Source organism: Aphelocoma coerulescens, unplaced genomic scaffold, assembly GCF_041296385.1.
Source record: "Aphelocoma coerulescens isolate FSJ_1873_10779 unplaced genomic scaffold, UR_Acoe_1.0 HiC_scaffold_75, whole genome shotgun sequence".
Taxonomy (NCBI): Eukaryota; Metazoa; Chordata; class Aves; order Passeriformes; family Corvidae; genus Aphelocoma; species Aphelocoma coerulescens.
The window spans coordinates 807,628-832,909 of NW_027184061.1; the positions used below are offsets into that span (position 1 = coordinate 807,628).

At 57.0% G+C, this 25,282-nt stretch overlaps 1 protein-coding gene and 1 pseudogene across 1 annotated transcript; one reads left to right on the forward strand and one right to left on the reverse strand.

Annotated features, from left to right (window-relative positions):
* LOC138102437 (uncharacterized) overlaps positions 1-25,282 on the forward strand; it is a 705,988-nt pseudogene that overhangs the window by 234,751 nt on the left and 445,955 nt on the right.
* On the reverse strand, positions 2,754-4,035 carry LOC138102399 (serine/threonine-protein kinase PAK 1-like). The gene is made up of 2 exons (XM_069000109.1): positions 3,873-4,035; positions 2,754-2,963 (listed from the first exon to the last, which is right to left on the reverse strand). Exons 1-2 carry the CDS (start codon positions 4,014-4,016, stop codon positions 2,754-2,756), a joined length of 354 nt encoding a protein of 117 aa, XP_068856210.1. The 5' UTR covers positions 4,017-4,035.

Below are 25,282 nucleotides of genomic sequence, written 5' to 3' on the forward strand. Positions count from 1 at the left end.
TCTACCGGAGAGACCCTGGGATCCCAAGCCCACCTTCCGTGCCCTGCTGGGAGCCAGGCTGTGGCTGCCCGCCCCTGCCATTGCTTTGAGTCTTCGCTACTCTGTAGCCCCGCTCGCCCTGCCTGCCGAGACCTCCGGGGGTTCCCACTGCAGCTCCGGAGTTCGATACATCTCGTCTGACACCTGGGAGTTGTGCTCATCCCTGCTGTTCCAGCCTGCTGTTCCCGAGGGTCCAGCTGGACACCAGGATTGGCTGCCCAGGGAGTTTTTGAAATCTTTGTTCCATCCCTTCCTGGGATCCCAGGCCGCCAGTGCCGCGTGCTCCCCGAGCTCGCTCCGGAGCGCCCCCTGCAGCCGCGGGGGAACCATCACACCTGCCCTGCTCACCGAGATCCGCCAGCGCCCCTGCTGGCTGCGAGCGGAACTGCACCCAAAGGGAAACGGCCTGACAGCCGAGAAGGCTGGGACTCGGTTTGTGATTGTTTGCTGTTACTGCCATAGTTATTGCTGTTTGTTTGACTGGTTATACACATAAAGATACATAATAGTAAAGAACTGTTATTCCTGTTCCTCATACGTTTACCTATAAAGCTCCGTAATTTCAAAATTATAGTAATCCAGAGGGAAGGGGGTTGCAATTTTTTTTCTTCCATTTCAGGAGAGACTCCTGCCTTCCTTAGCAGACACCTGTCTTTCAAACCAAGACACTGGGAGCAACTGCGACCACAGTGGGGGCAAATACAATCATACAGGGAGTGACTGGGTTCATACTGGAAATGACTGGAGCCACACTGGACTCTTACTGAGAGTGAAAGCAACCATCCTGGGTGTGACTGGGAGCCACTGTGACCATGCTGCGGGCAACTGGGATCTTATTGGGAGTGACTGGGACCATACTGAAAACACAGTGGGAGTGACTGTAAGCGACTGGGATGATGCTGGGAGTGACCGGGATCATACTGGGGGTGACTAGGAACCACCACTGAGGCGGCGGCGAAGCTCGGAGGTGGCCCCAGCGCAGGTGGGAGCCGCGCTCGGTTCTGGCGGGGCTCGGCGCTGGCTGCGGGCGGAGGGGGCGGCAGGGGGCTGGGGCGGGTTCGTTGTGCCGTGTGGGCGCCGTGTTCGCCCTGGCGTGAGGGCGCTGCGGGAGCGGCTGCCCGCGCTCTCCTTGCCGCTGATGCCTCGGCAGGAGCCAGTGCCGGAGCAGCGCTGGCTCGTCCCGGTTGCTGTGGGTAGGACAGAGGTGGCTGCTCTGTCCCCAGGACTGTTCCTTGGAAGGTTCGGACTTCCCGATCTGCCCTCCAATATGTACACACCCGTTTTGTTTGTTTTAGTAAAACAAAGCAATATTAATAACTCCAGTGAGTCTTTGTTCTTCTTCTCTAAGTTCAGGAATTTGACACGGCCTTGGCTGAGCTGCAGTTCATGGCAATCAGTAACATTTTCTGGAAGTGATAGTTTCTTTCACTCCTTCCTACCTACAGCTCCCTGGCCCTATCTAAAGCACATTCACGGGCTTGGCTTGTTTAAGTCACATTCACCTTATTCCTTTCCCCCTGTCACTGCCGGAGCTCCTCCCCTGCTTGCGCTCGCAGGTGCCACCGAATGCGTGTCCCGGGATCACATCTCCCCGCCCGCAGCCTCCAGCGCCCGCCCTGTCCCGGGCTGGGCCTGGGCTGGCGGCAGCGAGCCCTACAGAAACCAACGCCTGCGGGGCCACCGGCGCCGGGGCTCAGAGCCGTGCAAGGGACGCTTTGGTTTGCAGGGACGGAAGGGCCTGGGCTCCTCCCCTGCCCCGTTTGACTTGGTTTAGGATTCAATATTTTGGCCAACGTGGGAGGGGAAAAAGGTGTGGTTTTTCTCCAGCATTGGGCGGGTTTTTGCCTCGCCTGGAGCACTTGGGCCTTCCCCGGGCCCCCTCTGCCCTCTTGCAGAACCAGTGGCATTTCCCACCCCACGCGGTTTGTAAACAAGAGTCAGCTGCAGTCGAGAAGGCTCCAGGCGCCTCCTTCCAGGCTGACTCTGCCGATGCTGAGGCTGCTCTGGGCTCTGCCAGGGCTCTGCTGGGGCTCAGCTCTGGGCAAGGCTGGGCCCGCTCTCCCCTCGCATTGCTCCGGGCAGCTGAGTCACGGGGGGACAAGGAAGGGACACGTCAAGGGACTTGAGGTTTAACAGAGCTTTTATTCAAAAAACTGCCATAACCACCATAACTAACTAGCAGTGCTAACTACCGTAACTATCCACTTGTCCTAACTACTATAACAAAAAGCGGTCCCCAGGTGAATCACATCCTCCGCTGCTCCTTCAATTGCTTTGCTGCAGCAATCAGAGGGCTCAGGCTGGAGAGAGGCTTGGCTGATGATAAAAATGGATGCTGCCCAAAGGATGAAAAAGAAAGAAATCAACTGTTACTTTCCCAAGTCAAGCTCCTCACAGGCTCTGTTGCAACAGGACAAAGGGGAATGGTTTGAAACTCAGGAGAGGGAAGCAGGCTCAGATTAGATCTGAGGCAGAATTTTTTTATCAGAAGAGTGGGGAAACACTGGCAGAGGGTGCCCAGAGATGTGGGAGGTGCCTCCTCCCTGGAAACATCCAGGCTCAGGTCAGGCAGGGCTCTGAGCCACCTGATCTGCTTGAAGATGTCCCTGCTCCTTGCGGGGCACCTGGTCCAGATGACCTGCAAAGGACCCTGCCAAGCCAAACCAGGTGAGGATTCTGCGGGCTTTGCATGTGAAAAGCAGCAAGACTGGACACTATTGGAGGGGGCCCCACGAGAAAACCCCTCCCTCGCGCTGCTGTTTCCCCTGCAGCCGCTTCGCATCCACCTGCAGCAGCTCCTGGGCAGACCAGCGCCGCTCCTCGTCCGGCTCCAGGCTGCACTCCAGGAAGTCCCGCAGCAGAGCCGACAGGCGCCTGGGCTCCTGCAGCTGCGGGGTCCCGTTCTGCCGGATCAGACAGCGAGCCTGCGCGGAAAGCAAACACTTCTGAAAAAGCTCTGCCAGCTTCCTTCACACCCACGAGTGCTCACAGCGACCCCGGTTTCTCAGCCCCAGTCTCCAGGGACACTTTCCTCCCTGGCAGAGATGCTGATCAGAGCTCATTTTTCTATGCCAACCAAAAAAGCCAAACGCTGCTGCAGCCACAGCCATTCCAACATCCATATGATGCCTTGAGAGCCAATGTCATTGGCTGACTTTGTTAGTTGGAACCTCCATCAGAAATAGCCCATTTTGCTTCTCCAAATACGGACACCAGCTTTACAGGCCATTTGCAAGAGTCACTGTGGTCTGCCTGTGGTATTTCCAAGGATTCTTACATCAAATGCATCCCTGCAGTGCCACTGACACTCAAGTAAATGCATTCAAGATGTTCCATCCCAGAAACTGCCAGGCAAGGAACCCGAGGTTTGGGTTGCTGAAAGCTCAGCCTTGGTGACATGGAGAAAGTAGCTTGGGCTAGGAAAGAAATATGTTAGACTATGGGGATGTTAAACAATCATCTTCATGTTTTAGACAAGTTTCCCAGTGAGAAGAGTCAGGGGGAGTTCATCTCGCAGAACCTCTTTCAGAAACTCCGTCAGAAAACTTGTTGGGTTTGGGTGTGGGTTTTGGAGTTGGTCTGGGGTTTTCTGCAAGATAAGATTAGAGCTGATGCTCTGGCTTCATGTTTTCAGGTCATCCTCACAGACAGAAGAGCTGCAACAACTTAAAACCCAAAGCAAATTCTGGAGACTGCAAAATATTCGTCTGTGCTCAGGCTCAAATCCTCTGGGAATTCCCTTCCCGATGGGCAGAGCCCTCCGGCTGCTCCGCCCAGGGCGGGTCCCTCTGTGCTCACAGGCCTCTGCAAACTCTGGGAAATTTGCCTCTTACCATGGCCGCCGTGTGCTCGAAGTAAGGAGGTTCTCCTTCCACCATCTCGATGGTCACAATGCCCAAGGACCAGATGTCCACCTTGGGGCCATAAGGAGAACTGGTCACAACCTCTGGGGCCATCCAGTGAGCAGTGCCCACCATGGAGCTGCACTGCTCCTGCTCAGGGCTGAGCTGAGCGCAGAGGCCAAAATCAGCTGAGGACAGAAACAAACACTGTCAAAGGCAGCTGGAATGAGGAAACCAAGCACAAAGATTGCCCACTCTCAGTCTGAGAATGCACTGCTGAATCCAGCTGGAAAAGTCCGCAGGGCTGTAGCCAAGGCAAGATGGAAGTGGACCCTTAAAGGAACCCTCAGCTTTCATGCAGTGGCTTTTAGTGATTCCCTTGAAGCTTCAGATTCCAACTCCCGCCCCTCTGCAAGGGCCACACCCAGAGCAAAGCCACTGCTGACACCCTGCTCCTCTCCTGAGCTCTCTGCATGGAGCAGCCGCTCTCAGCTGGCAGCAGGGGCCGGGCACCGCCACCAGCAGCACTTGTGGGGCTCTGGCTGTCACTGGGAAGCAGCCCCACACCCGCAGCCCGGGAGCGCCGTGCCTGACCAGGAACACCCACCCAGCTTGACAGAGCCGTCCGTTGCCAGAAGGATGTTGGAGCTCTTCAGATCTCTGTGGATCACCCGGTTTGAGTGGAGGAAATCCAGGCCCTGCAGACACTGAGAGAGAGCAAGAAACACGAGGGTGGAAATCCATGGCCAGAATACAGCACACAAGAAAGGACAGTTTAGAATTCTGCCAGCAGCAGCTTTGCTGTGCCAGGCCAGGAGTGCAGTGCAGACAAGCTCCGGGCAAATGGTTCAAGGCAAAGCTGAGAACAGCAAATCAAATCAAAAAAGACAGAGAGTCCCACAAAGATCAGGAAAGAGGACAAGAGCAGAGTGGAAGTGCAGTGACACTGGCAGGCCGTTCACTTCAGAGGCTCTTTCTTCTCCAGCTCATAAAAACAACACAGAAACAAAGCTCTGAGCATGGAGCCACTCCTGCTCTCAGGCCCTGCTTGGAAGGAGCATTGTGTCCAAGCCTTGGGAAGCACAAGCAGGATCCCTCACCTCCCGACTGACAGCTGCCATCTCTCCTTCAGCCATGCGTGTCTGTCTGACAACGTCCTGCAAAGTTCCTCCATCCATGTATTCCATCACCAGCCAGAGATCTTCATCAACAAGGAAGCTGGAAGAGGCAAACAATGGCGTGGAGATGAACATGCACTGCTCAATTCCCTGATGGAAAAGCCTCGAGTGGAGTTTTGTTTCCAGGTCACTTGTAAATGAGGACAGAATCCGATGCAGAGACATTCCTGCCAGGCTGCACAGTCCTTGGGATCCGCACAGTCTAAAGGAGAAGGAGACGCCTGTGGGAAAGGAGAGGCCTTAGATGGCAAGCAAGTGAAAAATGCAGTTTAGCAACAGCCCAGATCAATGCTGAACCACAACACTTGCCCCCAGCTGGTTCAGCATCTGAACTCAGCACTTCCACCATTCCCTCCAGAACAAAGCAACACAACTTCCAGAGTTATCCAGGGCAGGAGGCCGTGCAGCACTTAGGACAAAAGTGGTCAAGTGTTTGGAAAACCTTGCAGAAAGTCCCTTCAGAAACAGGCAAGGCCATTGCAAAATGGGCACATGAGGCATTTCTGGAAACAAGAACCTGGTCTTCCTGGCATCTGCAGCAATGGAAAAGAGTTGGGAAGGAGAAACCAAGGGAAATAATTTCTGACAGGGTTTATCAGCACTTGTCATAAGACCCAGAAAACTGGGTCAGCTTGAAGGAAAAACCAAACCAAAGCAACAAAAAGCACACGGAGGGAGTGAACTGACAGGCTGTTGTTTTGGGAAGCTACGGCTGGGTGAGGCTTTTTCAAAACAGGCTACAGACTGCAGATGCCAGGAGAGATTAACGCAGGGCCCGTGCACGGGATAAGAGCTGAAGCACTCACCTGTCCAAAAAGCTGACAATGTTGGGGTTCTTCTTGTCCTTCAGGACCAGGATCTCATTCACAGCTCGTTCCCTATTCTGCCCTCTGAGACTCATTTTCTTTATGGCCACCTGAAAGGACATTGCAGCCCTTGAACTGCAGGAGTCTGGGGCAGGAGGCCGCAGCAAACACGGAGCGAGTCTTTGCGGAGCGACGGAGCCGGGCTGTGCCAAACTGCCTTGGGATGGGACACCCGGGCTCAGCAAGTGACATTCCCACAGCCCATTTCTCTGCTCGCTGCGGGGCCGCTTACAGGACACAGGGCCAGAGACATTTGGCCTTGGAAGCTCTGCAGAAATGGGCCCTCAGCTCTCAGCCTCAAAGCTCTCACAGCATTCTCTGCACCTGCAGTCTTCTCAAACCGCCTTCGTTTACCACCACTCTCATTATCATTCAAACACATTTTGCAAGCAGGAAGTAATTCTGGTTCTGTGAAAACAGAGCAAAACAGCCGGGAACCCTTTAGCAATCCTGGGGATTTGGTCATGATTTCAAACGCAACTGCTCTGTTTGGGATTGCACAACAGAGCAAACACGCACAAACATTGCTCAGATGATCCCTGTCACGGGCTGTCACTGACACCAGACCCAAACACAGCTGCAGGCTTTAGCAGAGAGCTTTGCTCTGCACATCCATCTTCTCATTCCTCTCCCTCTCTCTGGGAACAGCTGCAGTAGGACTAAAACCCCAAACTGATGCCAAGCAGGATCGCTCCTTAATTAGGTCTTGAGGTACTCTTGGAAGATGAAACGCAGGATGGAAAAACTGCTAAACAGTGTTCCTGTCCGAGGCTGGGATGAAGATAAATTAGGCCTCAGCCTCCACCAGCTGATGCACTGATGTTTTCAGATATGAAGACCAAGCCAGCGTGTCCTGCTCTGACAGACACTGCTGCCCTCCTTGCATTCTTTGGGCACTTCAGAAGGCTCAAGTCTGTCCCAGCCGTGCTCTGCAGGCTGACACTGCTGTGCCTTCAGTGGAACAGCCTGTGCAGGAAAGCTCTGCTGGCCCCCCAGAGCTGCAGCCACAGCTCCCAGCAGAGGGGAAAGCCCTCGAGAGCTGCCCGACGCGCTGGGCGTGGTGACACTGACCTCTCCTCCAGTGGCCCTGTTGAGTCCTTTATAAACGGTTCCGAAAGCCCTGGAGACAGAACAGCAGAGAAGAAAGAAGCAGCGCTTTAGGCCCTGGGAGTGAAAGCCAGCCCAGACAGGAGATCTCTGCTGCCTGCAGCGTTTACAAAACACCTGGGTGCATCGACCCTTCAAACAGCAGCGCAGCAGCCACCAGCCCTGTGCCTCGCAAGGTGTGCGAGAGAAAACTGAGGCCCAACATGAAGGAAAAGGGCTGGAGCAAATCCCAAATGTGCACACTGAATTACTTTAGTCCAAAACCTAGGGTGGGAGCAGGTGTCTAAAGAACTGGAGAAGAATGTATTTCATCCTTTTCCATTTCCTGCCTACGAGCTGCAGGATCCACAAGGGCCCTGCCAGCAGGCAGCTGATGCATTTTCCCCTCCAGTGCAGCAGCTCTGTGTCTGTTACTGAATGTACGGGGCTTACTACCTGTGCTGAAAAGAGCGCTTATTAGTTCATCTCTGGTTTCTGTTTCTAAACTGTTATGTTGATAATCCTGACCGGTGGATATTTTTGGAAGCAAAATATTTGAAAGGAATCTTCTTGAGAACTGTTTTCTGACAGTCACCAGATGGTGAGCTGCTCTTTCAGGCAATCACATTCCAGGGACAGAAGATCTTCCAGGTCCTGCTCCTTGCTGCAGGCAGGACACTGCCGGGCTCAGGGGCCTCTGACGGTGCCTTCTGACCACAGTTACCAATTCTGATCAGGACTGAGAGACAGCAGGATCGTGCCCCAGTGTCTGAAGCTGTTTGCAGCTTGCCTGGCTTCTCACTTGATCCTGCACCAGCAAATACCTGGCCCCTGCTTGTGCAGAAGTAACTGCCGGGCACTTACCCTTGGCCAACCTGCTCCAGTTCCAGGTATTTCTCGGCAGGCTCCCCCACGCTCACGGTGCTCCCTGAAAGAAACCACATGGAAGACGCTCCCTCCCAGATGGAGACCCCGCCTTGCAGCAGGGCCAAAATGCAGCCCCACTCCCTGGGGCTGGGAGCCCCTTGCTCTCAGCTGGGCAAGGACAATAAATGACTCTGTGACATTCAGCTGCACAGCAAGCCTGGGTGCAGCTGATGCTGAGACACACACGCAGCACCCTGCTCTGGCACACAGCAGCACAGCAGACGTACTCAGCTGCATCAGGCACCACTCCTCTCTGCCCTCTGGCTGCAGGGCTGTGCTGCTGTCAGAATGTTCAGCCCAGGATCCCGCAGCAGAGGGAGGTTCAGTGTCCTCTTCCCAACCAGAGGGAGGATCCCCGTCCTCTTCCCAAAATGCAGCAGGTTCCTGGTCTTCTTTCCAAGCCACGGCACATTTGCCGTCCTCTTCCCATGCTGGGAGAATTGCACCGTCCTCTTCCCAAGTCCCACGACGTCCTCTGTTCTCATCCCACGCTGGGAGATGTCCGTCGTCCTTGTCCCATGGCACTGGAGCCTCACTGTCCTCGTCCCACACCGAGTGATGTCCACCATCCTCGTCCCACACCACAGGAGCTTCACTGTTGTATTCCCAAACCGTGGGATGTTTGCCCTCATCTCCCGGGACAGAGGGAAGTTCACTGTGGTCTCCTGGGACGGAGGGAAGTTCACCATCATCCCCCAGAACAGGGGGAAGTTCACTGCTGTCTTCCTCCTCTTTGGCCTCCTCTTTGGAAGCAGAGGGAGCCAGAGGAGGAGCTGATGCTGCTTTTGTGCCCTGTGGACAGATGGTAGCGTGAGGGACAGGAAGTTCTATCTCACTTATCGCCTTATTTATCCTCAGCTACACATCCAGCTGCACTAAGCAGAAATGGGATTCAGAGCCGTTCAAACTAGGAAGGGGCTAAAGTCGACATTGCCACTTATTGCTGGGCATTCCATATTCCACCGTGGCTAAAGCCAGCAAGCAATCTTCTGCCTGCAAAACCAGACCTGCAGCTCTTCAAAAGCTCTTCAGCAGAGAAGGAGAAAAGTGCCAGGGATCCCTGTGCTGCTGCTGCAAAGACACTGGCAGGAACTTTCCTTCAGCCTCCCAGGCTGGCGCTCGACTGCCACACGCCAAGCTCACAACTCTCTGCACAATTCCGACCACCAAAGGTTCCTTTCCCACTCACCGAAGGAGGAGCTGCTCGGGATCCACGTGTGAGGTGCCCTGCAACAGGACAGGCAACACAAACCAGATGCTGTTAGGAAAAACCTGCCCGTGGTGGGAACTCCCACGGAGCAAGGACACCCCGAGAGAGCATTTTGCTTCCACAACATCCCTCCAGGAGCCACAGTCCCTTCGCACAGCAAGCAAGAGAACAGCACAGAATCCTGGGCTGTGTCAGCTCTTGGCTGCAGCAGCCAACGCAGGGAGTTCCAGGCTCCGCTGGCACAGACTCTGCGCTTGAGGGAACAGAACCCCCCCGGCTCCATTGCAAATGCTGTGCACGCCCCGCTGGCTGCAGACACCCCCTTTTTCAGCTGCAGCTGCTGGCAGGAGCTCTCCCAAACCAGCGGTGTCTTAATGGCAATTTGGTTACAAAGGCAGCTCAGTTCCACTGGGAGAACAGAAAGCACACAGCTTTCTGTGCCCGAAGGCACCGAAGCTGCACCCAGGGAAAACCTCGACTTACGTGCCAAGTGGGCTAAAAAATACCCCGAATAAGCCACAGAGTACAGAGTGCAAACTGCAGCAACCGCTTGCTGGATCATTTTGGCCGTGCTGCACACGTCGCAGACTGTACCCCTGCAAGCACAGAAGGACACCCGGCAGGGGCTGGGCTGGCTGCTGAGAATGCCTCGGGCAGGAGGATCCTCCGGCAACCAGCGGGCGCCCAGAGCCGCTCTGGACACTGAGGGCTCCGTGCCCACAGCAACGGGAACACGGCGAGGACGCGGCAGCGTTCCCGTGACATCACAGCAGCAGCTCCCGCAAGAACCGCCTGGAAGGTTCTCCTCTGTCACAAAGGAGCACAAAGGATCCTCCCGGGGCACAGCCTGTTGCTCAAAGCATCCAAGAGAAACCCAGAAAATGCAGCAGACAAGGACAGCCCATAGCCAAGCCTGAACAACGAAATCAAAGCCATGCACTGATGCTCCGAATTAGGGGCGGGAGTCGGGAGGCTGCAGGGCTTCCCAAGGAGCCGGAGGCAGCCAACACGCAGGGCTGGGCAAGTCGGGCCGGGAGCAGCGGAGAGCTTTGTTTCCCTTCCCAGCTGAATGGCGGCTCGGGCCGGGCCCGTTCCAGGGCTGTTCCTCAGCTGCGGCTTTCCCCTCACGCAGCCCGGGGGGCGCTGGGAGCGCGGGGCGAGGCTGGGCCGTGTGCAGAGCCCGCCCCTCGCTGCGATTGGGCGGTGCTGCCGTCAGTCGTGGTTCTGGCGCGCTGATTGGTCGGAGCGGGGAGCAGCCCGGGCCCGGAGCCGCCGGCAGGGCGGCCGTGGCGCAGCAGAGGCGCCATTGGCGGAGCGTCTGTGCGGGCCCGGGAGCGGCGGCGGCGGCCGGAGCCCGGTGAGGCGGCGGCGGAGCTCGGAGGCGGCCCCAGCGCAGGTGGGAGCCGCGCTCGGTTCTGGCGGGGCTCGGCGCTGGCTGCGGGCGGAGGGGGCGGCAGGGGGCTGGGGCGGGTTCGTTGTGCCGTGTGGGCGCCGTGTTCGCCCTGGCGTGAGGGCGCTGCGGGAGCGGCTGCCCGCGCTCTCCTTGCCGCTGCTGCCTCGGCAGGAGCCGGTGCCGGAGCAGCGCTGGCTCGTCCCGGCTGCTGTGGGTAGGACAGAGGTGGCTGCCCCGTCGGCGGGAGTGTGCGGGAAAGTTCCCGTGGCCAGAGGTTTGTGTCCCCAGAGGAGCCGGAGGAGTCCTGTAAAAGGAACTTTATTCCTGGAGCAAGGGAGAGGCCACGGGGCATTTCCCGTGGGGTCTGTCCAAGTGTTGGAGGACGCAGCCTCCTTTTTATGCTGATTTCCGCGGCCGCATCTCCGTGTCCCTTTCCCCGTGCCTGAGGTCCTTGGAAGGTACAGACTTCCCGATGCGCCTGCTGCATGTGCCCCTTAATGTGCACCCCGACTTTGTAGAACATCCGATATTCATGGCTCTGTTAAGTCTTTGTTTCCTTTGTTCTCTGTTTCACCACTTTTCCTTGGCCATCACTTTGTCAAGAGCACTTTGAGTCCTTTAATTTTCCAATACCTCCTGGTCCTTCTGCTGAAAGAGAATCTGATGCCATCCCAGGGTGAAATGTGGCGTTGCTCATGGGAGTGGATTGGTGGGTGAGAAGGTCAGGAGCTGGAGCTGTGGGCTTGGTTATGATTTGGAGGAGAGCTTGTAATCTAATGATGCATTGAAATGATCACTGGGTTCTCTGGCACCTGGTATGAATTTGTTTGGGTTCCCAGGGGCTGCTCCATGGTGTGGTAGGATTTGTTCTGGTGGCCGTTCATCTTTTCCCCATTTTTGGGTGCTCCCAAAAATGCCAGGGATGCATCAATTGACCGCTTTTCTCTGATTAAATCATCACATCCTTGGATTCCCAAGTGATTTCGCTGACCTTGTGGCAGCAAAAGCAGCCCAGTGGTCAAACCCACCCTGTATAATCCAAACAGTGCCAGCAGATGTTGGAGTGGGGAGAGGGATGATTCCCCCCCGCTTTTTTGAGTGAAGTTCTCCCAACATTCTCCGTTTGCTGTTTTCCTTTGCAGCTTCAGGGATTTCTGTGGCAGAGTCCGAGATGCTCAGTGTGGGCTCTGCCTTTAGCGATGCAAATTCCGTCTGTGCAGGGAGGCAGAGCTTGGGGTGAGGGGCAGAGGGAATCAGCCCAATTCCTCTGGCAGGCGAGGAGAGCCTGGGACATTGTGCACACTTCCCCCAGCAGAGTTAATTTGCATTTCTAAAGCTCCTCTGCTGGCTGCCTGGAAGGAAGCTTCTCCTCCAGGGCAACCATCAGGTGACTCACAAGTGCCCTCCCCCCCAGCTGCTTTCTTTTTCTTTTCCTTTTCCTTTTCCTTTTCCTTTTCCTTTTCCTTTTTCTTTTTCTTTTTCTTTTTCTTATGTTTTTTTAGCTCTTTATGAGTTAAAGGGTCATCTTTAAACCTCTTCCAGTTTTGCAAAATGCAGCCTACAGGTGAACATTGAAAAACCCATTCTAAAATTCTCCCATCACTAACAGCCACGCACACACATACACAGAAAAACCCCTAGACCAATGAAGATTTTTCTACTTCTTCCCCTAAGACTAAAAATTGACTCTCACATCCCTGGCCCAAACCCAGCTGACAATGTCAGAGTAGGATTATTAAGAAAAAAAATTCTAGTGATGTAATCCTGTCAGCAAAACTCCTGGAAGAACAAAAACTCTCCAACGACCTTTTTAGTGTTAGAGGATCAAGGCATTCCTTTATTCTGGCCAGGATGTGCAACAGAAATCATTTCATCCACACAGAGCCCGGGTATGCAGAGAAAATCATTCCATGGCACACGAGCTTTACTCGAATTTTCCTCAACTTGATGCAGTCTAAACCCATCGAAATCCGTAGGTTTAATGTTCATTGGTTCCAAGTTGGGTAGTTCTTAGTATTTGGTTTCCTATTGGCCCCGGATTGCTTGGCCTCTGATGTTCATTAGGTCCACACTCCTTGATTTCCTTCTCAGCCTTCTCCAGAGCAGGGGTCTCCAGCTGTGCCGGGGGCAGTGTCTGGGGTAGCTGTTCCTTGATGTTTGCTGATGGGCGTTGATGTTCTGTTGATGGGCGTTATCTTTTTGGGTATCTTTTGGGCTGTTCCCAGTCTGTTGAGATGTTAAACTCATCTCCCTTGAGTGGTGTAACTTCCCTTAAAGTCCCCAGGCAGGGTCTGTGCCAGCCGAGCTTCCTGTGGAAGAGATTTCACAAGAGACAGGATTCTGGCCACAGACTGCTTGAAACAGACATCCCTGATCTCCACCCCGCACTAGGTCGGGAATCAGCAGGGTGAGGAATTGAAACCTCAATTTCAGGGGAGATAATTGAATATCTGCCCTGGGTCTGGCTCTTCTTCTTGCCAAAGCCAATGGCAGCAGCCGCACCCGTGGCATCTCACTGCCCGTGGGTGCTCATCCTCTGACAGCTGCTGAGCTTTCTGCAAAATCATTCGTTTCTCCAGTGACCCAAACAAGATCAATGAAAGAAAATCTTGATCCTTCCACATCCCGCAGCCTCCTGGGGGCCGGGGGCCACTGCCGGCCCTGCCCGGGGGGTGTTGGGGTCAGGCAGTGCCCGGCGCTGAGCCCCGGCTGCCCCACAGCCCCGGCCCGGCCCCGCAGCTCCCCACAGGCCCCCAGCCTGTGCTGCCCTGTCCTGCTGCTCCCCACCACAGAGAAAACCCCTGAAACCCTGAACTTCTTTTTCTTTCCTGTCCTGGAACGCGGGGATACAAAAGATCTGGATCAGCTGGCAAATGTTGAGGATAAGATGGTGCTGAAAAGCATCCCAGTCCTCACTTTTTTCTCTTCCTCTTTTCCATCTTCCTTTTCCTTTCTTACCACATAGATTCCTCCTGCTGCTGTTTGCCTTAACCATATTCCTGCACACTCCCTTCAACCAATCCCTTCCCAGCACACCAACACCATCCATCCCCTGTTGCTGAGACCCCTTCTCGACTTCCCTTTTTCCCCCTGCTGGGTGTCCATGTCCTTAATTAGCTCTGGGAGAATGTGCAAACTACCTCAGCATTGTCCCCTTTTGATTAGGAAACGATGTCCATGGCTCTGTTCAGGCTTTGTTGTTGTTCTGGAAGTTGAGGAATTGAGCAGGAGCTTGGCTGAGCAGCAGTGTGTGTCAGTCAGTGCCATTTTGTGGAGCTGCTGGTTTGTGCTGTCACTTGCTTGTGTGCAAGTGCGTGTGGCTGTGTCCGAGCAGATTCAGAGGATGTGTTTGTAAGGAGGCGTTGGTGTTGTTGGTTCGCTGGGGGTGCCCGGTTTTCGGGACATCCCCCCTGGAGCAGGGTGTCCCCCCTTGGTGCAGGCGCGGCCCTCAGGCAGCGCTCAGCCAATCAGAAGGCGCGGCGCTGGTGACTCAGCAGTTGCCAGGCAGAGCCGCAGCGCCCGGCGCTCCCCAGCTGGAGCCCACGTGTGGCCCGGCCTTGGCGCCCCCCGCCAGGGGAATTTGGGGAGGTGGGAGGGGGGGAGCGCCAAGGCCGGGCCGGGCCGTGCTGTGCTGGCAGAAGTGGCTGCGGCGGGGGCCGAGTGCGGGCAGGAGCGGCCGAGAGCCCAGCGCTGCCCCAGCCCGAGCTGCCGCAGCTGCATCGCTGCTCGTGCTGTGCGATCCGAGAGCTCTGGGGGGCAGAGCGAGCCAGGGCTGGGTGCTGGGCCTGGGGGGAGCAGGAGAAAGGCTGGAGGAGCAGGGCTGGAGACCAGAATGGTGAAACGATGCCCGTGGGAGCAGCAGGTGGGATTCTGCAGGAGAAGGAGTAGTGTGAGGAAGACGAGTGTGAGGAAGAGTAGGGATACAGGAGGAGGAGGAGGAGCAGGAAGAGGAGGCACCCCAAGGTTCCAGCACTCGCTGTATCTGCAGCCTCCCCCCAGCCCCAGGAGCGTTGCCTCCTCCCATCCCGCAGGTGATCAGGGAGGGGGATCCACGATTTTCCCGTGGCTGAATCTTGGTGTTTCTGAGGTTTCTTGGGGTGCATGTTGGTGCTTTGGATTTTTTGTGGGGGCTGAATGTGTTTATATTCTGGAGGGTGTTTTGTCTGAATCTTGATGTTTTGGGAGTTTTGGGTCGGTGTCTTGATGTTTGTCTTGATGTTTGGGGGCATTTTGGGCTGAATCTTGGTGTTTTGGAGGTTTTTATGGACACAAGATGCCTGGTGATGGACCTGGGCAGGAGAAGCCCACAACCCAAGGCACTCACCCCTTGTTTTTTCCCCAATCCAGGATTTGTCAGTCCCAAGGCGTCGCTGGATGGAGGAGGAGGAAAAGCCCCGGAGATGCTGCACGAGGAGGGGCTGCAAACGCAGCCCAGAGAGATCCAAGGAGGAAAGAGCGTCCCTGTGCCGGGAAGGCAATTGGAGATCCAGGGGGAGCTCAGAGCTGGTGGAGAAGCCTCAGGGCAGGGAGAAGCCCCACAAGTGCCCAGAATGTGGGATGGGCTTCAGATGGAACTCCAAACTTATCCAGCACCAGAGGATCCACACTGGGGAGAGGCCCTATGAGTGTGGGGAATGTGGGAAGGGCTTCTCCAGCAGCTCCGAGCTGCTCCAGCACCAGGTGGTCCACACTGGGGAACGGCCCTATGAGTGCTTGCAGTGTGGGAAGAGCTTCGGGTGGAGCTCCACCCTGAGGGTACACCAGCGCATCCACACTGGGGAGAGGCCCTACGAGTGTTCTGAGTGTGGGAAGAGGTTTCAGAGGAGCTCCCACCTCCTCCAACATCAGCGCATTCACACGGATGAGAGGCCCTTCCGCTGCCCCGACTGTGGGAAGGGCTTCAAATGCAACTCCAGCCTTATAAAGCACCACCGTATCCACACCGGGGAGAGGCCCTACGAGTGTCCCCAGTGTGGGAAGAGCTTCTCCAGGAGCTCAAACTTGACCCAACACCAACGGAGGCACCGCTAAGGGAAGCCCTGCGAGTGCCCCGAGCGCGGGAAGAGCTTCGTGCTCTGCTCCAGCTCCATCCCCCGTGGGAGGATCGGCGTTGGATGATCCCCAGTGACCCCCGTGGGGCAGAGCCCTGGTGACCCCCGTTCCGGGTGGTCCCCGCTGGGTGGGGGGAAGGTGTTGGAGAGATTTCTTTGCCTTCTCCTTGTGCTCCTGTGATTTGGTTGGTAATAAATTCCCTTCCTGTGCCCAGGCTGGCTCTGTTGTGCCCGTGCTGGTGCTCGGGGCGGGATCTCTCCCGGTCCTTCTCTCAGCTCCTGGACCTTTCCTTGTATTTCCTGTCCCTGTGCAGTAGCAGAGGGCAGGGACAGAGAGTTTTTAGTGTTTCCTGGCATCCAGTAAAGGCCAGCTTAGTCCCGCGGGTTTTGAGGGGCTTGTGGGGTCCTCCGTTTGCTCATTTAAACCACATGGAAACGCGGGAATTCCTTTCGTTCCAGCTCTCCTGCCGGAAGGTGGGGGGGCCTCGGAGCCTCCGGGCCCCGCCGGGTCAGGGCCCCTGCACCCCCTCCTTTCCCAACGCCGCAGCACAGACCCCGTGTCACTGCTGGGGGGGAACTGTCCCAGAGCCGCAGGCAGCTAAAGCCAGCCATGGAGTGCCACACAGCTAAACCCATCCGGCGCGGCTCCCTGGCACCGGCGGGTCCCTCTCCTCTCCACGCGGGGCCGGCGGAGCCAGCGGGAGCCGGCGGAGCCTCCTGTCTGCAGCCAGCACACTCCGCGCTGAACTGAAGAGGACACCACGCAGCCAGCAGCACAAAGGGAGCCAGGCTTTCTCCACCGTAGAGCCCGAACAAGAACACTCTTCAACGTGGCGGCTTCGGAGCCAGAGAGAAGAGAAAGTGAGTCCTGTGGGACGGAGCTGGAAATGGCGACGGGAGAAAAGAGGGCGGTGCCGCGATTCTCGCGCGCAGCTTAAAAAACTTCCTGCAGGCCGTGGTAAGAAACTGTAATATCACAAACTGTTTGTCTCTTTGATCCATTTGGAGTACATGGAGGGATGAAAAGTTAACCTATGGCCCATGAAATTTAGGAAAAGTGCCTGTGCCAGGCTATATAGAAGTATTGAGAGGCTTTTAGAGACCTCCTGTCACAAAAAAAAAAAAACAAACAACCCTTTGTGTTCAGGCCAAAGTAATTCATCCTTACAAAGTCTAATAACCCCATGTGAAGGCCCATGTCTGGCAGTGTGAAGGAACTCTGAGATTTTTCAGGGCAGAGATGTTTTACACCACAGCAGATTGTTTCTTCCCGGGCGGTTCTGCTGTTGGTGGCACTTTGGGAACCACGTGATGCAGAAGAAAACCCTTTTTTCCTTAAGCATAACAATGAGACTCTTCAAGAACTGCAACACTGACTAAAATCCCATGTTCTTCTTCCTTTGTGCGAGTTGGGTAAAAGGAGGGAAGTGCTGGAAGAGAGGGGAGGTTTGCTTTAATTTCTTGTTAATTCTTTTTACTTTTAATTCTGTTGGTAATAAACTTTTTCTTTGTACAGCAACTGTTTAAGTTTGAACCTGTGCTGCTTCACAGCTCTCTAGTTTTCCTCAATATTTTCTTATTTCCCCTTATGAAAAATAGCAGATTTTGTGTGCTTGATGCTCAGCTGCGTCAAACCACGACAGGCAGAGCCCTGGTGCCCCCGTCTGAGTGATCCATGTTTGGATCCAGTGTCCTGGGTTTGCATGGCCAGGCTTTGGAAATAGGGGGCCTCCAGGGGTGGCTTCCTTGAGCAGCTTCCAGAAGCTTCCCCCGTGTCCGGCTCCTGTTCCGCCCCGCCCCTGAAGGCGAGGGTAACCCAGGGTCTGGTTCATGGCTCCCCTGGGGCAGATGAGAGTGAAACAACAGTGAAAGATCTGTGTTCATAAATATATCTCTGTAGGGTTTATTTCAGAGCAGTTTGGTTCCTGTGTGAAGGGGGTTTGGAGCCCTTTTGGTTACCATCCCCAGTAATATTAAAAGCATAAAAGTAACACTTAGGAAACGTGTAAGGGCAAAGAAAGTAGGAGAGTAGAAGGATACACAGTCAGCAGCCCTGGATCAGCAACAAAACTTTTGGTTTTGGTTGTTCCAATGTCGCTGTCCTTGGTGTAAGTGATGGTCCCAGGCTGGATCCCGTGGGGGCTGGGGAAGCCCCGGAAACTCCAAGTTCGGTGGGTTAATACAGGTTCAGGTTTGGGTGAACACCCAGGTACCTCCCCCGGGGGAGTTTTGCAGCGTCCGATGTCACACTGTGGATCCCAGGGCACTTTGGGGGCTCTGATGGTTTATGGCCCCTTCTAAGACATGGCCCTGCCCCTCCCAGCAGCGCAGCTGAGCCAGGCATGGCCCATGCGAAGGGATGGGTGGGGAGGAACCCCCCATGAGACCCCCAGGGAGGGACAGGGGTTTGGGGACCACCCCCGTGAGGTTCTGCCCCCACCGAGAGCCCCAGAGAACAGCTGAAGAGATCAAGTGATGGGGAAATGAAGGGACTCTCACGGGAAAGAAGAAGCTGAGAAGCAGAATACCAAGGCAGCGAGAAATAGATGGAGAAGGACTGTGCCACACTGGACTAGAACCAATCCTGTTTTCTGAAAAGTGCGTGCAGAACGCGTGGACGAAATCGAGGGACCAATCAAGAAGTGCGTGATCGCGTGCACAGCAGCTGCAAAATGCATAAGTAGAGTGCAATGGAAACAATAAAATGTCTTCTGCGGAATCATATTGCTTCGTTGTTCAGAAGTCCTGAGCTCCCGCATGCAGGTGACCTCGAGACGTGATAAACGCTGCGATAATGAAGCAGACCGGACCCTTTGGATTCTGAAGGGGGTCTGTGGAGTGAAAAGGTGGGAGGCCCCGGTCAGAGCCTGCCACGGCTGGACCGTGGAGGGGGAGTCGGAGAACGGCTCCATTGGAGTTGGGGGAGCCGAAGAAAGCTCCTGGGGAAAGAAGTCCGGAAAACGTACGCTGCAGCGGGTGCACCCGAAGAGGTGAGAGGCCGGGGGCTGGAGGATGGGGAAGGGTCTGTCGAAAGAGGAGCAGGCCACGTTCAGGGTCCTCCAGCATATTCTCCTTGAGAGAAGCATGACCTGGAGGTCTTGAAAAGACTGTTAAGATGGGGTTGGGAGAGAGGATTTTTTGCCACCAACGGGAGTGTTCTCAGCACTCTTGAGTGGGAAAGGCTGGGAATCACTCTCTGGGACGCCGTAAGCAATGGATTAAAAGAGACTAAGGGGCTTAGTACGCTATGGAAGTTAATAATAACGGCGCTGAGGCAAATAGAGGCAGAAAAAACAGCTGCGGTAGGGGCAGCGGCCCGTCTAGAGCCAGGCCGTCCCGCGGCTGCCTTTCCGACGTACGCCCGAGAATTCTTTGGGGGAGTAGACCCAGTTATACCGTCCCTGCCTTCTGCACCCGCGGAGACGGAGTTACAGGCTCCGCAGCCCACGCCAGAACCAGAGAAAATGGAAGTGGATGAGCTCCCCTCTCCGCAAGCACCAGAACTGCCTAGGAGGTGTCCCGTGGTGTCCCCCGAAGAGTTAACTTTAGCTCTGGGGGGGCGTGTGTGTCCCCCGCTGCCCCCATCGCCGTCTGCCTCACCGCGGCTTAGCCAGAGCGGGGATTCCAATGCGAACGGCGGGTGTTCAAAGGCAGAGCGATTGAGCCGCTTTGAGAACACAACGGCAGGAGAAAGAAAGAGAAAAGCAGAAACCGCTGCTGGTGGCGGAGGGGAGAGAGAATCCTGAATCAGCTGCTGAATGTGTGTCGCGGTGCCGAGTCTTCGGTCCGCGTTGGCCGCGGGGATCGCGGGCCCGGCTCCCCGGGGGGGTGGCCCCGGTGGGGGTCCGTCCGCCCTGTGACTCCTGCCGAGGAAACAGTTTGGCGAACAGAGAAGGGAGAAAACCGCGGGAGCGAGAAGGGGATGCGGGGAAATTCCAACCCGAGCAAAAGCTGGAGCGGAGCTGGGGAATGCGAAGAACGACTGATCCCCCGGCTCAAAGGGCGGAGCGGAAAAAAGAAAGTCCTGCCCGCGGCTCCCCAAGCTGCCCTGCTTCCGACAATCCTGCTCGGCGGTGGCAGGGAATCATACGGGAGGCTTTGATTGAGGGTGAATTTATTTCACAAGCGTTCCCGGGAATTGCTGCCCCCGGTAATCCGAACCAACGCCAGTGGGCAGGGCTCAATTGGAAGCTCATCCGAAAAGGAGAAAAAGCTGGGATGCAGTAGGGATTAACCAACCCGTACGTGCAAACTTTGTTGCACCATATTTTTATGAGTGGTTTAATGACTCCGTTTGACTGTAGAAAGCTGGCAGAAATCTTTTTGAAACCCACACAGAGACTGCTATGGCAAGTGGGTTGGGAAAGGCGTATGGATGGTGCCATGATTGAAAATCTTGAGTTCCTGCAGGAGGGTGCCCCAAAACCTCCTCAGTGACGGGACCCCTTCAAACCTCTTCATCCCAACATGTGTCTGTCTCATTCAAGATCCCATCCCAGCCACCCTCCCTCTCCCAAATACAGCCTCGTTCTTAGGGGGCCAGAGCTGCTTCAGGAGACATCGGGGCGCGCAGGGGGCCCTTTATCCCCCTCGTGCCGCTCCAAGCTCCCGAGGGCAAAGCCCTGGTTTCTAGGGCTGTGCCCGCTCCTCAGATCTGTCGGATTTAATACCCAAGTGTGGCAGGGACACGGCCCCGGGAGCTGCGCTAATGCCCGGCAGTGCCCGGGAGGGTCTGAGGGAAGGGGAGTTCATAAGAACTCCCCCCGCACCCATCACTGCGCACGAAAAGCTTTTTTAGTGCATGGCAGCGATCTTTCGTGGTTTCTGGGCTCGGCGGGACCGAGGCGGCGGCAGCGGGAGCCGCGGGGCCCGGCCCGTGGGGGCGGCCGGAGGTGAAAAGTGCGCGGCGACCCCAGCGCGGTGCCCGAGGGCTGAGCGGAGCTGGTCGGGAACAACCCCCGGAACCCCCCGGTGCCCGAGGGCTGAGCGGAGCTGGTCGGGAACAACCCCCGGAACCCCCCGGTGCCCGAGGGCTGAGCGGAGCTGAGGGGAACCCCCCGCTCGTCTCCGCCGCTCCAAGCCGCTTTCCCGGCTCCGGCTGCCGCCGCCGCCCGGCCCCGGCGCGGTCCCGCGGGGTCGCCGCTCGAGGCGCAGCTGGAGGGGCTCGATCCGGGCCGCGCCCCGCCCGTCCCTCGCTGCGCCTCCTTCAGGGACGCGGGGATGCGGGAATACCCTGGTGAGGCTCTTTTCTTGCATTTTATTCTATTCTCTCTATTGTTTTTTCTGTTCTCACCCCTCACCCTCCTCGGCGCTGCCCTTCTGGCCGCACCCGACAGCGCCCGTCCCGCCGTGCGGCTCGTCAGTGACACCGGGCGCCGCGGACATCCCGGTGCAGTTTTTTATTCTATTTTACTCCATGCTGTGGATTTTATTCTACTCACCCTCCGCCCGTCCCTCGGTGCAGCTCCTTCAGACGCGGGAGGGGGAGACGCCTCTCGGTGCGGCTCTTTGATTGTATTTTATTCTCTTCTCTGTATTTCCTTTCGTTGCCAGCTCGCCCGTCCCGCTGAGCGACTCCTTCAGGGACCCGGCGCGGCACAAACCCCTCGGGGCGGCTCCAACAGAGCCCCGCCCGCCGCCGCTCCCCGAGGCCTCCCCGCTGCTCCCCGGCCATCGGACGCCGCAGGCCGACCCGGCCCCTTCTTCCTCTTCTTCTTCCTCTTCCTCTTCCTCTTCCTCTTCCTCCTCCTGCCGGGATTCAGCCCCCGCCGCCGCCCGGCTCCTTCTGCCGCTCCTGCCCGGCACGAAGCGGCGCTGCCGCTGACGGGGCCGGAGCGCGGCTGCCCCGCGACTGCCCCGCGCCTCAGGGCCGGGCCGGGGAGTGACCGCACGGCTGCGGAGGGACCCCCGCTGGACACGGCAAGGATTCCTGTCCCTCAGGGGGAAGCACGGACTCACCGAAACTCCCATCCCTTCTCCGTGCGCCGCTGGCCAGAGGAGGGAGGGAAACGGGGATTGCTCTGGAGTTTCACATTCAATCCTTACAAAGCAGAGTCACAGACGGAGCTCCGCTTTCAGCTTCAAACGAGGGAATCCAACGGGAGCGCTGGCGCTTCTGTAACCTCTCAAACTGTTCCTTGATACTCGACACTTCAGTTCTGGCCATAGGAAGCCCTTCAGCAGCAATGTCTCTCCCAGCCACTGGTTTCTGGCTCACACCCAGCTCGGAGCTTGGACAAGAAACCCAAAGTCCCAGGAGAAGAAGCTCTGCTGTTACTTTCTTTTTTCAGAGTTCTTTTTATTATATTTTACATACCATCTATATTTTACTGGATTTTTTTCTTTTTCTAAAATCTCGTGTTTATTCTCTCTTTGCCCCCTCCAGCCCTTGTCCCCCTCCCGGAGGTTTGTGGGGCGCTGCTGTCCCTCAGCCCTTCCTGCCCCAGCACCCGCGGCCGCTCCGGTGCCCTCAGGCCCCGGCTGGAAGCAAAACCACAAAACCCTCTGGAAAGAAAGTCGGTCTGGGGGAAAACCCTGCAGGGGGGATTGAACCCCAACACAGCGATTGCTGAGAGTTGGAGATTCCAAATGCTCCAAGGGGCCCGAGGGAACCGCGCTGCGGCCTCAGGGCCTCCCTGGGGCACCGCGGGGACCCCCGAGCAGAGCGACTCTTCCCGCCCCTCAAAATCCACAGCTTTGGGTCAGCTGAGGAAAAGAGCTGGAAAAAGGGGCTGGAAAAGGGCTGGAGCCCGAGGGGACCCCTCAGCCATGGCCCGGAGCAGCCGCAGGAAAATGCCCCGGAAACCAAGGAAATCAATGGAAGTAATGAGGAATTTTGGAACTCTTCCCGCTGCTGTTTCCAGAAGGTCCCGGCCGGGTCCTGCCGGGAGGAGCTGGGGGTGGGGAGGGGCTTCAGGGCTTAACTGGGGAGAAAAGTTCAGTTGGGGCAAGGAAACTTTAATGGTGGGGAGAAAATGTGAATGGAGGGGATTTGAATGGGAGGGGATGATTTGAATTGGGCAGAGAAAATGAATTGGGGAAGGAGCCCCCCAGTCCTCGGCTGTGCCCCGAAGGTGCTGCCAGCGGTTCCCCTGCTCCCACCCCCCGGGCTGGGGGCGCGGAGCTGCCGCTGCTCCCCGGGAATGCCACGGGATAAAAACTCCACTCAAGCTTTTATGTTCCCAGTCATTCCCAATAAGATCCCGGTTGCCCCCAACATGGTGCCAGTTGTTCCCAGTCATGCCCTGTATGGTTCCTTTCACTCTCAGTCCCTCCCAGTAGAATAAGGTAGGGCCCCAGTCACTTCCAGTATGAACCCAGTCACTCCTAGTCAGTCCCTCTATGATGCCTTTTGTCCCCATCATGGTCCCAGTTGCTCTAAGCATGATCCCAGTATGTGTCCAGTCACCCCCAGTATGATTCCAGGTAACTTCCCAGTATGCGTCTGGTTTGATTCCTGTCACCCCCAGTATGATCCCAGTCACTCCCAGATGCTCCCAGCACTATGCCAGTCACTGCAACATGACCCTGTCACTCCCAGTATGATCCCAGTATGACCCCAGTATGGGCCAGCTGCTCCCAGGATGATCCCAGTTGCCCCCTGCATCTTTCCAATTGCACCCTTTCACCACCACTGTGGTTCCAGTCACTCCCAGTACAATCCCAGTCATTCCCAGTATGATGCAAATCACTCCCAGTATATCCTAGCAGCACCCATTGGACCTCAGCATGTTCCCAGGAGCCCTCAGTGTGGTCCCAATATATCCCAGTATAATCCCTGGTGCTGCAAATCTGGCCCTGCCCAGTCCTGATCCTGGTCCCAGTGTATCCTCCTGTCCCATTCTGTCCCAGTCCATCCCATTCTGTCCCAGTCCATTCCGGTCCCTTCCCAGCAGCCGCTGCCGTTTCCCGGATCCTTCTGCCCTCCACCCCCCAAAGCTGCCCCCCGCCCCCCCAAGATGCTGACAGGGATCGGGGGCTTCGTGTTGGGCTTCGTTTTCCTGGCGCTGGGGCTCGGCTTCTACCTGCACAAGCAGGTGATGGGAGGGGCCCGGGGGTCGTGTCCCCCCTCCCCCGGAGCTCTGTGCTCCCCCGGGCCCCCCAGCCCGGTGTCACCCCCTTTGCTCTGCCCACAGAGCTCCTGAGCCGCCGGCGGCCGCAGCCCCTCCCCGTGGCCTCGGGCCCAGCCGGGACCCCTCGCCCAATCCCCGCGCTGATTTTGGGGGTCGTGTGTCCCCCCCAGCCCCGCTGTCACTCTGCCCCTGCCCGGCTGCTCCCAGTGCTCCCAGTTCGGGCCGGTCCCGTTTATTGGGGAACAGTGGGGAGGGACTTCGGGGATCCCGTGGGGGGACCAAGTGTGGGGGGAGTAGAACTGGCCGCAGGATGGATCAGGAATGGGGACCCCCGTGTGTCACCCCTGTGTCACCCCCCCCGGGGGGCCCTTGGGAGGCACCTGAACCCCAAATCGGCACCAGCGAACCCCAAAGGCGCAGAGACCCTCCCTAAGCCGCCCCACAGCCCCCAACGACCAACCAAAATCCCCCGCGAGTATCAGATAATCAGAGCAGGCGTTGAACAACCTTCAGCCAATCAGAGCGCGCGGCGCTGGTGACTCACCAGTTGCCAGGCAGACCCGCAGCGCTCAGCGCTCCCCACCCGGACCCCACCTGCGCCCCCCCCTCGCCCCCAGCGCCCCCCGCCAGGGGAATTTGAGGAGGGGGCGCGTGGGGGGCGCCCAGGCCGGGCCCAGAGCCCAGCGCTGCCCCAGCCCGACCTCTCCCGGCTCCGTCCCGGCTCCTCCCGCGGGATGCGGCCGCGCTGGGAAAACGGGGGGCCAAGGGTGGGCGCTGGGACCGGGGGGAGCAGGAGAAGGGATGGGAGAGGAGGAGGAGAAGGAGAAGGAGAAGGAGAAGGAGAAGGAGAAGGAGAAGGAGAAGGAGAAGGAGAAGGAGAAGGAGAAGGAGAAGGAGAAGGAGAAGGAGAAGGAGAAGGAGAAGGAGAAGGAGAAGGAGAAGGAGAAGGAGGCATCTTTTAATGATATTTTATTGAGTCTCATGTTTTAGAGACCAGGATCAATACTCCCCGGCCGTCAGGGCGAGTCCCTCAGGGCTGCGGGGCCCTGCTGCCGGCTCACCCCGTGCCAGCCCAGCGCCAGCGCTCAGCGGGGCTTTGGCTTCCCGTGCCCTTTCCCGTGTCCCCAGTCCAGCGTCACCACCCCCGTGTCCCCAGGTCGTGCCCCACCCCTGCCCCCCTCCCCCTTTGTCGAGACACGGAGGATGAGAATTTCCCCACCATCCACCCCAAAGGTTCCCCCGAGGCCATTTCCTCTCGTGCTTTCCCTTGGCAGCAGAGCCCCACCCCTGCTGGCTGCCCCCTCCTGTCAGGGACTTGGAGAGAGCCAGGTCCCCCCTGAGCCTCCTTTCCTCCAGGCTCAGTACCCTTAGATCCCTCAGCTGCCCCTCAGAAGTCCTCCAGAGCCTTCCCCAGCTCCAATCCCATCTCTGGACGTGCTCCAACCCCTCCATGTCTTTCTTGAAGTTTGAAGCCCAATCGCTGCCCTGTCGCTGCAGGTGCCAAAACCGCAGGGAGACTCCTTGGAAATGGGGGTAGAGAGGAGCCCTTCAAAGGGAAACGTGTGCAAAACTGCTGCCAATGGCCGAGCGGGTTTGGTGTGGCTGCGGGAGCAAGAGA

Coding starts and splice junctions, on each gene's coding strand:
- LOC138102399 (XM_069000109.1), bottom strand. CDS start 4,016: ATGGTGGGCACTGCTCACTGGATGGCCCCAGAGGTTGTGACCAGTTCT. Junction 2,964..3,872: donor TCGAGCACACGGCGGCCATG/GTAAGAGGCAAA, acceptor CTTTCCGCGCAG/GCTCGCTGTCTGATCCGGCA.